The sequence below is a fragment of the Rhinatrema bivittatum genome, chromosome 1, assembly GCF_901001135.1.
Source record: "Rhinatrema bivittatum chromosome 1, aRhiBiv1.1, whole genome shotgun sequence".
NCBI classification, from domain to species: Eukaryota; Metazoa; Chordata; class Amphibia; order Gymnophiona; family Rhinatrematidae; genus Rhinatrema; species Rhinatrema bivittatum.
Window position 1 is genome coordinate 127,764,732 of NC_042615.1, and position 16,838 is coordinate 127,781,569.

Sequence of the window (16,838 nt, forward strand, 5' to 3'; positions counted from 1 at the left end):
CGAAGGCTCTTCCCTTGCGAGTCATCCAGATGTGGCTCGTTTTTTGCGAGGGGTTAGAAACTTGCGTCCTCCCGTCAGGCTTCCCTGTCTGTCTTGGAACTTGAACTTGGTACTCCGTGGATTGTGTGCGGCTCCGTTTGAACCTCTTAAGGCGGCTTCTTTGAAGGATCTCACCCTCAAGACTGTTTTCCTTGTCGCCATTTCCTCGGCTCGTCGGGTGTCGGAGCTTCAGGCTCTCTCTTGCAGGGAACCGTTTTTGCGCATTTCGGCGTCAGGAGTTTCCTTACGAACTGTTCCTTCCTTCCTACCTAAGGTGGTCTCCACGTTTCATGTCAATCAAACGGTGGAATTACCTTCTTTTTCGGACGAGGACCTACAGTCTGCTCAGGGTCGGGACTTGAGGCGTTTGGATGTCCGTCGGATTCTCTTACGCTATTTGGAGGTTACGAATGACTTTAGAAAGTCAGATCACCTTTTCGTGTTGTGGAATGGACCCAGGAAGGGTCTTCAAGCGTCCAAAGCTACGATTGCACGCTGGTTAAAAGGTGCTATTGCGTCCACGTATGTTGGCTGTGGTAAGCCTGTTCCCGCTGGGCTTAAGGCTCATTCTCTGCGTTCTCAAGCGACTTCATGGGCAGAGAATCACTTGGTTTCTTGCCAAGAGATATGCAGGGCGGCCACATGGAAATCCTGGCATACTTTTTCCAGGCATTATCGCCTGGATGTCCGGGGACCTCCTGCAGAGTCCTTTGGGAGCAGTGTGATTCGAGCGGGACTCTCAGGGTCCCGCCCCAGTTAAGGCGGCTCGGGTACATCCCAGCTGTCTGGACTGATCCTGGTACGTACTGGGAAAGGAAAATTAGGTTCTTACCTTTGCTAATTTTCATTCCAGTAGTACCATGGATCAGTCCAGACGCCCGCCCACAGGGTTCTGGGAGTCCGCTCGTATTCTCTGATTTTTTTTTTCCGTTTCAGTGGTTTTATGTCGGTTTCCACACGTTTGTGGTTTCCTTGACAGTTATACCAGTGTATCGTGTGTTGTTGTACACTCTTGGTGTTCTATTTGTTGTGTCTGGTTTTATCTGTTTTCAAGGATGTTTCTACGTGATCTGGTCACTTGTTTTAAAAAAAAAAAAAAAAAACAACAAAGGGGGATTCTTGAGGGCAGTGTTGAAAGTGCTTAATTCATTACTTCTGCTTTGATATCACATATACTGAAGGGTCGCAGGTGGCACACCAGTGTATATAGGGGGTGCTTTCAGTTTTCTCTCTGACTCCATCTGCTGGAGGGGAGGCATAACCCAGCTGTCTGGACTGATCCATGGTACTACTGGAATGAAAATTAGCAAAGGTAAGAACCTAATTTTCCTATATAATTCCAGAGATGGGGGCTGTGGGAGGTTTCACGAGCGCATAGGTTTATGATGAAAAATTTCCTGTGTCTCTCTCATTAGGGCCCTTACTCTTTTATAGAGGGTAATTGAAAATAGCATGTGAGCTACAATCACCATGACTAGGGCAGGTAAGGCATAAGACAGTATATAGTCAGTTTGTAAAATACCTTTATCTCTGGAATCATAGTTGTAGTCAGCAATTTCTGCTGTGTCTTGGTCTATAGACAGTTCCACAGTGCAAGAGTCACTATAGCCTAAAAGATATGCCAGGTTTTCATCAAAGTTGATCTCATGGCCCTGATACACTTACAGGATTTCTTCCTCTGTGGGAATTGGGTCTGGTTCTAGGTAGTATAAGGACATATGTCCTACAGTAACTATTGAGTTCTTAAGTACTGTGACTATAGAAGCATTACTGGGTAAGGGAACCTGGTAACATCATGCTTGTTAGAAATAGTACCCCTCTGAAAGAACTTGCTATGTAACCAAACATTATATACAACATCAACCTTGGTTTTAGAGAATTCATCATACTTTGACATGGTAATCTTACATTTCTCTCAGACGTCCTAGAATAAACCACACAGAGCTGCTGTACTATCCTTTAGGAAAAGCTTACCCGGGATATAACCAGATATGTCCTTTGTTGGCATAGGCCTAAATTAGGAACTAAGTATTATTGTGGGTTGTCACTTTGATACGCCCGAAGGGCAGGTATATCTACATGTAGGTATAAATTGTTTGTCCAAGTGCCTACATAAATTACTTGTTTCAATTGTTAAACATTCTCAGGTAAAATGAAAGGCAAATTTGAAATATTCACAACCTCCATATTCTGTGTCCACATACAGAAGTATAGCATTAGCCATATGATAAGCAATCTGGACCTGGATAGGCTCAATGCTACTTTGAGTTATTTTAGCGAAAGTATCTGTAACGACATCTGGAGAGATTAAATAGGTTGGACTCTGTCCTTTCATTAAGTTACTCATGCTGTTGTCCAGCTCTCTAAACAAGTCATTGGTGAGTTCTTCAGTGGGCTGGATAAAAGTGCGGTCCTCACGCAGCACAGTTTTAATGATGGTAATGTCCTCTCGATTGCTTGAGAATGTAGGTTAACCAAAGTGACAGTGTTACTTAGTGTTTTACCTTGAGACGTTAATTGTTCTTGTTGGTGTCCTATCTATTTAGAGATACTTTTCATGTCATCCTGCAACTCTTTAACTGTGTTCTGCAAATATTTTACGGAAACTGCATTTGCAATGGTCATGGATGCACCAAAGAGGGAACCCAGGGCAGAAAAGATGATCCATCAGTTAGTCTAATAAACCTTTTGGGTCAGTTTAAGTCTTTTCTAATGGGCTGGATCATAATGTTATCCAATTGGCTAAAAATGTTCTGAATGTTCTGGGTAGCATATTTTAGATGATTCGTGAAACAAGCTTTAGTTGCAGGTAAATGCATGTTAATGAGGTTAAAATGTTTCTGAAGCACATGTTGGGGGTCCAGCAACACAAAGACTTTTGGGACTGTGTGTGGAGGAAGCCAGGGGTGTCTTGCATCACAATGCAGGAGGAAGGACAAGGCTTGACCCACTTAGTAGCTTCTACTCCTGCCACCAGCAGCATTAGGATGATTGCCCTCAGGGTTTGGCTCTTCATCTGAAAAACAGTAGAGAACTACTCTTCTGCTTTATGGTTAATGTCAGTGTCATCAGGCACAACATTCTGATCCCCAAATTTACAAGGGTGACAAGGTCTGAACTGATTAATGTGGACCCATTTAAGTACATCTTCATAATCAGGATTTGTCTTAATTTGAATAAGATACATGACTGGTGAGACTTTATCCACATTTACAAAAGATCCTTTCCAGTTCAACAAAAATTTGCTTTCTTTGGCTTTGTTTTTACTGTAATTATAGTAAAAGACCTTGTCTCCAATGTTATGCGCTTTAGAGGTAGCTTTTAAATCATAATAGACTTTTCTACCTCTGACATTTGTCTCCAAATTCTTTTGGCCAAAAGCATAAGAGTTTTGCAAATGTTCCTGCAGATGGGTAACACATTCATGTATAGTTGTAGCACTAGCCAAATTAGCATCCTGTGTCCTGTAAAGCAAATGCATAGATAAGGTAATTTCTCTTCTTGCTGTCATCTCAAATGGAGAGAACCTCGTAGCACGGTGTAGTGTGGCTTGGATGGCCATTAACATTAATTTGATATCCTAGTCCTTACCTGATGTGGATACATACTACTTTAGAATGTTGGTTATGGTTTTCTGTGTTCTCTCTACCTTAGAAGCTTGATCATCATAAGGCCAAATAAACTGTAAGTTGATAAGGTCTTTAGGAAGAGTTTTGCACCGCTAAAGGGGATCTTCTCCAGGATATACCTCCAGTGTTCCCAGGTAACTTACCAATGGACCAGCAGGTTTAGCTCTAAATCAGGGAAGGATTCACAGATAGTGAACCTAGGGATTCTTTGTCTCTCAGTGCAGTTCAGCTTGGGCTGTTATTCATCACTAACAGTACTGTGCATAACACCTCCATACAAGGTGTGGCTCCCATAGACAACACAGATTCTAAAATTCTGGTGTTTGGTGAAAAGAAAGCCAATTTATCTAACATTTGTTGACCTTTGGCTATTCTGATTTTGAGGGGATAATTTTGTACCCTTCTAAGGATGTAGGCTTTCCCAACGCTCACCACTTCACATACCTGTAGGACTGCCTGGCCAGACCTGAGCGGTTTGAGAATGTCGGGGCTTCTTACTGGATCACTTTCCAGTCATCTCCAGACAATGTAATTCACTAGGTTGACATAGGCTCCCAGTTTGATGAGACAGACTAAACCTAAATACATCATGAATTAAATGTCTAGTTATGGAGAAGTTGTATTTGAAGGTCTTACTACCTAACTTCAGCTCTAAGTTACATGCTTCCACTTGCAATTTAGTTTCATGTCTGCGGTATCTCTACCAAAGTATTATTGTTTTACTGTATCCAGTTCTATCTTGCCTTCACCTTGCAAAAGAGGAACTCACTCATGAAGGAATCCTCGCTACTGAGGCATCAGGGTGCCTGAATGTTTTGTGTGTTTATAGCTGGACATACACTGAAATGGCATCGCCACTCCAGTGTATGTCTGTCAGCTTCCTGGGAAGTTCCAGGTGTGTGTTTTTGGTTACAGGTAGACTTATCTCTCTGAGCTCCTGAGTCGCTCGGCTCTGGTCAGTGAAGGTGGGTTTTGTTTGAGGCAAATCTCCATTCAATCAGAATCTAGGACAATGCTGAGTATGGTCTCCTTTTTCAAGAGGGATAACATTGTTTATTACTTCCTCCCTCTTTGGGCTGTCTGTACTGAAGTTCTAATAGGGAGGGATCTGCTGATCTCTGGAAATTTGCTCTGAATTTAGTCTGTTTCTGCTCTATGGAGCAGGAACTATGGACCTCCTTCCCCCCTTTGAGCCACTCTTCCATAGGGGAAGAGGGTACCTGACCTGTGTCTACATAACCTCATTTACATAATCAAGGGTAGGGAACAGTCTCATGAGGAGTTCATTCCCAATTAGGAATTCCTCACCAGGGGTCTTGGTGATCAGAACTGGGTGCTTCACTTTCACTTCCCTATCTGAAGGGTGAGCCATGCCTTACCTCTGACCTCCACAGGCATTCTTCCCTAGGCCTCTAGATCCACTTTTTTTCAAGACTATTCTTTTTTAAGTGGACCTACTCTCTAAGGAAGCAGAGAGCTTGTCAAACAAGCTCTGTGTGATTAGGGTGACCTCGGAACCCGTATCTAGGAGCCCCTCCCAATTTAACACATCTTGTATTCTGATGGGGATCATGTAGCGGAGTTTCTGAGGCTTCAATTTCCCTAAGAAATACTTATGCTTCCGTACAGAGTTCACATCCAGAAGGGGAGCAGGAATCTCCTGTGGCTGGATGTCACCGGTTTCTGTAGAGGTATGGGCATCACTCGGGTTGAACAGGGAAGGCTCCCAGGCACTTATTGTAGAGACCTGGGGAGGAAAAACAGGATTGGTTAGTCATTGTATGCTAGGGGAGGACCCAGAAGTACTGGGGCCCTCTTTTGGTGTGCTAAACCCAGTGCTACTCTTAGATTCCTCAGACTTTTTCTCTTTATTTTCTGAGGAACCTTTTCAGGCACAGCATGCACACTGGTTTTAGTCAATGAGCTTCTGGATGACAGCTGTCAGCTCAGCCAACTGGTTCTTCAAAGAGGTCTCTGGTTATATTTTTGCAACCACCTCCAGTTGCGATTTCTTTTAGGTGGCTGCAAATCTCCTGCACCCTTTTCTGAATTACCTGCTGGGTCATCAGATTGCTCCTGGGGAGGAGGCTTCCAGGGCCTGCAGACTTAGGATAACAAGATAGGGGATTAGTTTCAAAGTGTATCTCTGGACTCTGACTCATGGTGGACACTTGGTTCCTTTCCTTCTTCTTATCTGTCTTTTGCTCCCTAGAGGCAGATTTTCCTTTATAACAAATAGCGCATAGCTTTTCTGTTTCCTCTATGAGGAAACTTAAGTGCACCTCCCTATGGGCGATGTAATGGAGTTTGCAGATTAGGGGGAAGAACCTCAAGAGGTTTCGGAGAGCAATCCTGTCTGCTTCGGTGGCACAGGGCTCCCCATAAAAGAAAGTCTGCTTTAAATGGTAGCTAAAAGCTCAGGGACCTTCTTCAGGACAACATCTTACATTATAGGCGGCCTGCCATGCCAAAATGCTGGTAGCATAAGTCCCAAAGTACTCTTTGAAGGTGAACTCAAATGTGTCTAATGATTCTTTTAACTCAGCAGGGTGCAGACAATGTATTGCCTAGCTGCTTCACTGAAACTCCATGGGAGTAGGGGCCACCTGTTCTTTTTCAGAATGGGCACCTACTACCTGAATAATTTCATGCAGCCTTGTAAGTGCTGCAAAATATCTGGGCCAGAATTTTCTTTAAACAGTGATTAGTGTACAGAAGGGCTTTAATTTGGATGGTGAGGTTTGAAGCGCCCCCTAGTGTCAGCTATTGGTAAGCCTGGTTGGGGTGTCAGCTTCTGATCCCAGCCCTACTCTGGGAGGATGAGAGGAGCAGCTCCCTCTCCCCGTCCCATGCTGTATAGAAGGGGGCAGGTGTGTGTGTCTCTTGCCTTTTACTACTGGCGAGAAGCTATGGCTGTATTTAAAAGTTAACCCATCTGCTTTGTCCCATGCCTTAAGCTTTTCCCGTGATTCCTGTAATTTCTCCTTTCTTGGGAAAAACACTGTCTGTGGCTCTGTGTTGTGCATTCCTCTTTCTACCCCCACCAATCCTTACGGAGGTGTGGGGTCAGGGGCACTTCTTGAGCTGTGCTGGGATACTCTGCTACCTGCATGCTGTACTTCAGAGAGAAAGAGCTGTGCATAACATCTGTCTTCTCTTTCAGTAACTGAATCATACCTTGGGACAGTTATAACTGATACCTAGATTCCTTAAAATCAAGTAACAATTCTTGGTTTCTTTTTCTAACTTTAAATTTGCTTCTGTAGCTGGAAAAGCTGAGCTGTGTTTTGCTTATTAGCAGAGAACTGCTTATCTTCCTGTTTTCTCAGAAGCATTTGAATCTCCGTGATTTGTCAAGTCTATGTTTTATTGCTAGCCTTAACAACTCCATTTCAGTAAGGTGTGTCTCTTTGAAGAGACGGCTTTGTAGTTCAAGCTGCCTGATTCTTTGCTCTTTCAGAGACCTGAAATTCTGAGTGAACTTCTTGTTTCACTTCATTAAATCATTATTTTGGCTATCAGTCACAGCTAATTTCAGTTGTAGGTCTTTTAGTTGTTTGTTTTTCAAATATTTAATCTTTTTTTCTGACTCTTCTGCTGGGTTTCAATAGCCAATTCTAATTCCTGAATCCGATCTGCATCTTCCTTTGAATCCCTCTCATGATCTTGCTCTCTGATCTTTTTCTGCTGTTGCTGGATTTGTTCAAGGTATTGAGGGAGCTTATCTAAATGAGTCTGTGGGCTGTCTTTCAACGACTTGTTTTTTTGTCTTTTATTTTTATTGCCTAATTCTTGGTTCTGTATTGCCATTCATTTACGATCTGCTCCTTGCAGCAAATATTTTCAATAATATCAGCTATTTCTAACCTTAGCTGATTAATATCTTTCTCCAATCCTTGACTTAGTGCCTATAAACGTGAGTTATCACTTTGCAGTAATTCTCTTAATAAGTGCAAAGTGGTAGCATATTCAGCTGATGTCTTAAGGTTTAATTTAGATTCACTAACCAAAAATTGCAACATTGTCAGGTAATAATTGATAACATTCCTAACTGTGTAGGTATGTTTCTTTAAATTCTCACATGCCCTAGAGATCTGGAATTGCACATCTTTCTTACTGAAAACCTGTGTAATTTTCACTGGCGCATCATTTTCTAGTTCTACTAATTCTAAATGTGCATCTGTTGTCATCTCTGTGGATAAGCATGGTCAATCCTGTCTTAGGGTAACTCTAGACTGTAAGCAAGTTTAGGTGTGCCAGGACCTGTCAGCTACAGGACACTTCACCTTCCACTTTACTTCATGATCCTAAATTCAGGAAAAAGATAACATGTTCTCCTCAGAAATAGACTTTTATTTACCAGATTTTCAGGATTTAGCATTTAGAAGATAACCATTCCTGTCTCTAATATCTGGCCACTAAGCACCAATTTATCCTAAAGAAAGTTCTGTACCATGGGTGGTTTCAAACATGCCATAAACCTTAGCCTGCTTAATATATTAATACTTATGGCTAACTTACTTACCCCTGGTCCCAACTTCAGGTGATATCCCTCTGTTCACCTCTGAAGAAGGCTCCGGCTGGAGAGTTGGAGAATGTGTGTACATGGAAGGTGACTTGCTTCTGGTCTGGTACTGGCAGAGCTACAGTCTGTCTGGGGGGCTTGATTCTGGGTCCTGTGCTGGCAGAGCTGTGGGCTGCTCTCGGTTCCCTGTCTCCTCAGGCTCCATACCACTGCCTGTCCTCTCTCCAGTCACCTGACCACACCTTAGTCTTCTCCCTCTCTGACAGCAGGGGGTGCTGGGCTGCTTTGGATCTGCTCTTTCTTTCAGGGACAGTCACTTCTCCTTATTTACCCCTGTCTTATACTTTCTAGCTGATAAATATGCATAAGCTCATGCATAATCACATGGTGGGTGGAGGGTCTTTGCTGCATTGCAGGTCTTTTCCCCCTCCCCATTTCTTCCAGGGGGGGGCGGGTCCTGCCATGTCTTGGACCAAAGCTGGATGGCCAGCTGTTATGTCTCCATCTCAGACTTCCCCCCTCTTCTTTCAAGGGTGGGGGTCCTTCTAACCTTTGGACTCCCTTGGCTGGTCCATGACTCCTGCTTATGAGCTTAAAGTTGTTGTATTGTCCCTCTGTCTTGGTTTTATTTACACAGGAGCATACAAACAAGCAGATCTTGATAGCATCCTTGAGTTCTGGTTTACAGTTCTCATCTGACCAAAGTTGTTGTTTGTTTTTTTTCCAGCTGTAATAGTGTTTTGGTCGGTCAGTATTTGTCTGCATATTTCTTTGGCTATTATGATTTATTTTGGTGCTTTCAGTGGTAAAACATGGGATATCTCCTTACACAACTTTGCTTCTCCAGCATATCTATCCTTGACTCCTTCCAAACTGTTCTTTCCTCCTTCCCTCCTTTCTTTTCTTGTTTTGTCATCTTTCCCTTTCTCCCTCTTCCAATCCTTCCTCCTGTAAAATCTTTTGGTCCACCCATTCAGTCTCTCCTCTACACAATCCTCACTTCATTCTGGAGTGGAGGAGCAGCCTAGTGGTTAGAGCAGCTGGCTTTGAACCTGGGAAACCTGGATTCAAATCCCACTGCTGCTCCTTGTGAACTTGGGCAAGTCACTTTTCCCTCCAATGCCTCGGTACAAGCTTACGGGCCGATACAGTAAGGACGCGTAAGAAACAGTGCGGCAGTGCTGGGCGCCTGCTCATTTGCTGGGCGCCCTGCTCATTTGCCGCGCGCATAGTATTCAAATTAGACGCAAATCCAAGCAGCGTCCAAAGCGCGTCAATGAAGCGGTAGGTGCTCGCAATCCATTTTACTGTATAGAGCGGTATGCAGTGCCTATACAGTATCCAGGGTGCGAAGGTACCTGTCCTTTGAAATGCCATTACAAATGTCATTTGAAATATCATTCCACCAGGTAAGTGGATGGTTCTTTTCTATAGACCCCGCTGCCTTGAGCGCCCGGCCGGACGTCCAAGCTGTGACCTTGGACGTCCGGCCGGGCACTCAAGGCAGTGGTGCTTCCGATCATGGTCGCCCGGATACAGGCGGGAAGGTCCATGAACGGACGCCGCAACCTTGGACATCCGAGGTCGTGGCTTCCGTTCATGGACCTTCCCGCCTCCGCTGCCTTGAGCGCCCAACCTCGGACGTCCAAGCCGAGGGCTGGCAAGCGAATCCGCTAGACTCTCTCTATATTATAAAAGTATTAGGGATGTTGGGCGATCACGTCAGCATGCTCACGCACCACTACACACACAGGAGGGCCTCGCATTTCGAGCATTTCTCAACCATTGTTCGGTACGAAGCTGACTGAACACCACACTAACGCCAGGGACAGGGTAGGCGGTAAATATTCAGGTTAAAGACGCAGTAAATGAACTGGTTAACAGGACGATAATTTGGGTGCACGTTACTGTATCGGAGGGAATAGCTAATCCGATCATTAACATGTCATATACATGCGGCGGGCGGAAAGGGATACACGTCCTTTTCGGCAAGCAGTAAGGACGCATAAAAGGCGATACTGAATCGCGGGTACGCCTTACACGTCCAAAATGTGCGTCCAAAGCGGGTTAAAAACCGGGTAACCACGGCCGTGCTTTACTGTATCGACCTGTTAGATTGTGAGCCCTTTGGGGACAGAGAAGTAACTACAGAATATAAAAATAAAATAAATTATCTGCATCCAATTCCTGGTGACTGCTGCTCATGCCACATGACAGTTTATTGTCTGATGTATATTACAAGAGCACAGTCACTGCCATTACTGTACAGTTCACAATAAATAGTCATCAGCCGAGGCCAACTGTAAGATGTTGCATTGAGAACTGGTACAGAAAAGGCTTCAAACTAGGAGCTTTAAGTTCTAAGAGAGTCAGTAAAAACTGAAATAGATAATCCTTTATTTGCAATTTTGTCTTCATTAAACCAACTGAGAAAAGTGAAGTGCCAAGAGGTACAGATGCCTAAAATACCATATGAAATAATAACCAGTAATTCAGAATATTTTTAAACATAAAACATGAGTGAAAGTATGGTGGGCAGGAGGAAAGAAAGGATGCTTTAACAAGAGGAGATGCTAACGGCACAATTTACTATCAGAAGTGGGTGTGCCAGACTAGTAGTTCCCAACCTGATCTTTGTGATCCACCCAGTCATTCTGGTTTTAGGATATCTATAATGAATATGTGATCAAATGTTACAAGATTTATATGAACCACTGCGTTAAGCTAGGTCATCAATTTGTTATCTACATTAACCTTGGAAAGGATCGGTGCATTATAAAACAAAATGATAGATTGTTGTCTACTATCTAGAAATCGCAAGCATGTATATGCTATTGCTGTTTAGTACGGATGCCCTGGAAATGGTTCATACTGGTCTACTGTTCTCTACTCAAGCAAGAAGACTCAAACGTGTGTCTCTCTTTTTGTTACAGGACACAGAGTTTCCAGGTGTAGTTGCAAGGCCGATAGGAGAATTTAGAAGCAATGCTGACTACCAATACCAGCTGCTGCGCTGTAATGTGGACTTACTAAAAATAATTCAGCTAGGACTGACATTTGTGAATGAGCAAGGAGAATACCCTCCAGGAACTTCAACGTGGCAATTTAATTTTAAATTTAATTTAACGTAAGTGGCTACATGAAAGCTCCCCTTCTTGCACTATAGATAGGGTAGGTGATGTCTCTATTTTAATAGATTCAGCACCATGTAAGTTAATGAGAGTTTTACATTGTTTAATTGGAACAGTGTGCTTGCACTTCCTTTGTTTGTTGTGGTCTGGCCTTGTGGGAGATAACTAGTGAATTGTGAACAGATTTTTTTTCAAGCATATTGTGGCCCAAATTAAGTAATGACATTGGTCTGAATTATATAAGTATGAATGTGTGTAGAACATTTCATCATAATGGAAAGGATTAAGCACTCTTCTGCTTCATTTGGCCAGCAGGTAGAAAGTAATGATTAATGTGTATTAAATATGCGAAGATGCATATTTAAGGGGATGATCCACCCATCATTAGGTATCTTGAGTGCCTTCTACTGTGCTTAGCTTCTCGTTCTTAGCAGTCTTTATTTTTTTGCTCCTCTTGTGATGCACTGTTAAAAATCTCTACCTGATTCATGTTTGAATGAATTTGAGGGGGTTACCTTTACTCAAAAGTGTTTCAAGTTGATCAGTGCATCCCCAAGACAAGGCTGATATAGTATAGTGAATTTATTTGTGCCACATAAGCAGTTCATTCAGAAACAATTATCTGGAGCAAGCCAACATTCGTAGTCAATATCCCGAGGCATTATAAAACTATAACTAAAAGACCTGCAGTGTTAAATACTTTTCTACAGTTTTGATAGTCTTCAGAGTTTTCAATAATATTTTTTTGCTTTTTAAACTTATTGCTGCATTTTTTTCTGTCCCCTGAAGCTAAATAAACCAATTTATTTAATCATAAATTGTGAGCCAGGAAGGTGCTACTCAGTATAGTTGGTGGCCTGTGGAGTGCACCTATGCACAAATGCCTCTCACTTCCCTACTTGGCCTTTGTTAGAGCAGTGGGAGCATAAGTGCTAGCTCCTGCTGCTCTTCATCCTCTCTCTTCTGTTGCAGCAGGAGCTCAATCAACAAACTTCTGCTGTTCTTTCCAGTGCCAGTGCTGGCCCAATGATTGTTGGGGCCTGCCTCTTCTGGTTGTCATTCTTCTCTGTTCCCTAGGCCATTGAGATGGGGACTGCAGCACAAGAAGGCAAGTGATATTGAGGAGGACTGGTGGATTGGACGGGGACAAGAATTGGGAGTGTGTTGAGATCGAGTTAGGAGGGTCTGGCATGTACTGGGGCTGGGTTCAGCAGGTGATTGGGCTGGGGCAGGAGATCAGGGTGTGCTGGAGTTGAGCTGGGAAGGGGTGATTGGAGCAAGCAGGGCTTTAGCTGGGGAGCAGTAGGGAGTGGGGACTAGAGAACTGGAAGTTAAGCTTGGGAGTGGAGGGTCAGACTGCTGGCTCTGGGTAGGGGAGTGCAATGGAAACATAGGGCTGGGAAGGGGAGGGGTCAGAGTGTTCTTGGTCTGCACTAGGGATGGGGAGGGTCAGAGTGTACTGGGATGAAAAGAGGATCAGGAGTGTGCTGGGGTCCGGAGAGGGATGGGAAAGGGTGTGCTAGTGTCGAGTTTGGGAGGAGGTTCAATTGTGTGCTTGGCTTAGATTAGAGAAGAGAGTCAATAGTGTGCTGGGACAGAACTGATTAGAGAAGGGACTTCTGGAATTGAGAAGGGCTTAGAGGGCAAGCTGGGGAGAAAAAACAGTGTGCTGGGGTTGGGCCAGTGAGAGGGGAAAGAGCAAAAAGAATGCTGGGAAAGTGGCCAGTAGGGATGTGCAGAGGAACGCCATACTTTGCATTCGGGATTCGGATTCGTCGGGGGAGCAGATACGTTGCATTCGACAGTATGGCGCCCCGATGCGTTAATATGTCGATTTCTATTCATTCCCCCGCTAAAATTAAATTAACTACAACCCCCCACCCTCCTGACACCCTCCCCCCCCCAAGGCTTACCAAAACTCCCTGGTGGTCCAGCGGGGGGTCCGGGAGCCATCCCCTGCACTCACACCCTTGGTGCTGGTTTCAAAATGGCGCCGATAGCCTTTGACCTACTATGTCACAGGGGCTACCGGTGCCACATGGCCATCAGCGCCATCTTGTGCTCCTATCATGTGACAGGGGCTGACCAATGGCACCGGTAGCCCCTGTGACATAGTGAGGGCAAAGGCAATCGGCGCCATTTTGAGTACTGGCATCTGACGGCCAGAGTGCAGGAGGTCACTCCCGGACCCCCGCTGGACTTTTGGCAAGCCTTGTGGGGTCAGGAGGGTCCCCCAAGACTTGCCAAAAGTCCCTGGTGGTCCAGCGGGGGTCCGGGAGCGACCTCCTGCATTCGGACCGTCGGCTGCCAGTAATCAAAATGGCGCCGATAGCCTTTGCCCATACAATGTCACAGGGGCTACCGGTGCCGGGCTACCGGTGCCATTGGTCAGCCCCTGTCACATGGTAGGAGCACAAGATGGCGCTGATGGCCATGTGACAGGGGCTGACCAATGGCACTGGTAGCCCCTGTGACATAGTAGGTCAAAGGCTATCGGCGCAATTTTGAAACCAGCACCGAGGGTGTGAGTGCAGGGGATGGCTTCCGGAACCCCCACTGGACCACCAGGGAGTTTTGGTAAGTCTTGGGGGGGGGGTCAGGAGGGTGGGGGTTTTGTTTAAATTGGTTTCTTTAGGCGGCCGAATAATTCAGCGAAGATTTGTGTATTCGTGGGGAATCGCGATACGTTTCGCTTCCCCACGAATACAACGAATATGGCCACATCCATTGCGGATTGCCAACATGTAGGGACCGAATGCACACCCCTAGTGGCCAGTGTGACTCCACAGTTTTTAAGTAAGGCTCCAGGGTGGAATCAGACCTGAAACCTGCATCAATACTAATAAGGTAGTGGAAGCAGTTATCAAGAATAAAATCATTAAAACACATAGAAGGAATTGTATAATTTATGACTAGCCAGCATGGATTTTGGGTAGGCAAGTTGTGTCTTATAAACCTACTAGACTTTTTTGAGATTGTAACTGAGCACATGGATGATAGACATATAGTGTATTTGAATTTTGTGAAGACATAAGAAGTGCCATGCTGGGTCAGAGCATGTCCATTGAGCCCAGCATTCTGTCTCCACAGTGGCCAGTCCAGATCACAAGTACCCATCAGATTCCCAATAGTTGATCTATTTCTTGTATCTCACTCCCAGGATTAAGCGCTGGCTTTCCCAAGTCTGTCTGGCTAATAACTGTTTATGGGCATTTTCTTCAGGAACTTGTCCATCCCTCTTTTGAACCTCACTTTTAGCTGCTTTGATCACATCTTCCATCATCAGATTTCATAGCTTGATTGTGTGCTGCGTGAAAAAATACTTCCTATCATTTGTTTTAAATCTGCCAGTTGCTACTTTCGTTGAGTGACCTCTAATCCTAATGTTGTTTGAAAGGATAAAAATACACTTAGTGTATTCCAGAAACCTTTCAGTGATAACACAAGCAAAGCTCAATTGGTTTCACTGGTATATTTTTCATGCCATTTCAAATAGCCACATTATAAATAAGTAATATATGATTTTATAATTTGATGTGGGACCCACACTCAGAGTTTGTATATCAATCAAACTCAAGGTTGATAATAGGTCACTTTATTTTCAACTCCAACTTATGTTGTTGGCTTTTTTTAAATTTTTGTTAAAATATATTTGCAAAAATCTTGCTGTATGCTGACAAACTTTAATTTAAACACAAATTTCATTTGCAATTGGAAAGATATTCATCTTACTATATTTCATACAAGTCCCATCATTAAATGGATCCTCAGTTTAAATATCAATTTTCATTTGCAATTCAAGAGATATTCATTTCAGTATATCAAGTCAAAGTCCTGACACGATCGTGTTTCGAACCAACAGGTCCTGCTTCAGGGGAAATGTGTTCTCAAATCTTCACTCCATTCCATTAGCAAAATTTCTAAACGACTAATTTCATATGTTTCTCCTGCGGTCTGGATTCAGACTCGCAATTCAAAAAACATGGTGGCCCCATGGAGCCTTTTATCTCTCTACCGGAAATGACGCATCATATCACACAGTCTTCCAACAGGTCATCACTTCTTAACAAACTGAATCACCGAATGATCTCACCAAATGATAAAAACACAACCACTGTATATCTCCAACAATGCTTACAATCAACTTCCTTTTTTTTTACACAGCAGAAACTTCCTTAAGAACCATGAAACAATCCACTCGAATACTTCCTTCAAATTATGCAGTTCACAAATAGGTCCATTCTTCTTAGCATTATAATCAAAGTCCTCACCCACGTCCGGTTTTCCTTCGTTTGAGCAAAAGCAGTGTTTCCGTTCAACTTACTTTCTTTACACAGCAGAAACTTCCTTAAGAGCCATAAAACAAGATCAACTCGAATACTTCCTTCAAATTATGCAGTTCACAAATAGGTCCATTCTTCTAAGCGTTGTTATCAAAGTCCGGTTATCCTTCGTTTAAGCATTTTGTTCACATTTTTTGATAAGATGATGGTGACGCCTGGTTCGCTTTTAAGGTCTCACTGAGGATAATTTGCACATGTGGGAGTATTAAAAAAAAAAAAAAAAAAGAAAGTCCTTGTTTGTGCTCCAAATACATTGGGTAATGTTCCTAGTAGATTTGTCCATATTTATGAAGAAAAATTTTTTGGGACATAATAAAAACTTTTTTTTTTTTTTTTAGATAATTCTTCGAAAGGAAAGCTGGGTATCATTTGTTTAAATGTAAGAAAATTGGACGCGGTTGAGTACTTTGACTAAAACTACATCTGTTTGAATGAAGGCAAAACTGGATGTGGGAGAGGATGTTGACTACAATGTTAAGAAGAGTGGACCTGGTTGTGAACTACATTTGCTTAAACGAAGGATTACCGGACTTTGATTACAACGCTAAGAAGAATGGACCTATTTGTGAACTGCAAAATTTGAAGGAAGTATTCGAGTTGATCGTTTTATGGCTCTTAAGGAAGTTTCTGCTGTGTAAAGAAAGTAAGTTGACGGTAAACACTGCTTTTGCTCAAACGAAGGAAAACCGGACGTGGGGGAGGACTTTGATTATAATGCTAAGAAGAATGGATCTATTTGTGAACTGCATAATTTGAAGGAAGTATTCGAGTGGATCATTTCACGGTTCTTAAGGAAGCTTCTGCTGTGTAAAAAAAGGAAGTTGATTGTAAACATTGTTGGAGATATACACTGGTTGTGTGTTTATCATTTGGTGAGATCATTCGGTAATTCTGTTTGTCGAGAAGTGACGACCTGTTGGAAGACTGTGTGATATGATGCGTTCTTAGAGGGATAAAAGGCTCCTCCTGTGAGTGTGGGTCCCACCTCAAATTATAAAATCATATATTACTTATTTATAATGAGGCTATTTGAAATGGCATGAAAAATATGCCAGTGAAACCAATTGAGCTTTGCTTGTGTTATCACTGAAAGGATAAATAACCATTGGTAAGGTTGGTTGTGGGGTTTGAAGCGCTGACCCTGAGGTGGCAAACCAGAACTCTGCAGAGA

General features: G+C 43.3%; 1 protein-coding gene across 8 annotated transcripts in view; it reads left to right on the plus strand.

Moving 5' to 3' along the window:
- Positions 1–16,838, plus strand: part of CNOT7 (CCR4-NOT transcription complex subunit 7) — a 218,359-nt gene that overhangs the window by 131,874 nt on the left and 69,647 nt on the right. For 7 of the 8 annotated variants that reach the window (XR_003854333.1, XR_003854335.1, XR_003854334.1 and 4 more), the window contains exon 3: positions 11,127–11,320. The exons of the other annotated variant lie outside the window; for it this stretch is intronic. Coding sequence is in view for 4 of the 7 variants with exons in the window: in XM_029587137.1 (XP_029442997.1) it covers positions 11,127–11,320 (194 nt within the window). In the remaining 3 variants the exon portion in view is untranslated. The remainder of the gene's footprint in view (positions 1–11,126; positions 11,321–16,838) is intronic. 8 annotated transcript variants of the gene reach the window in all.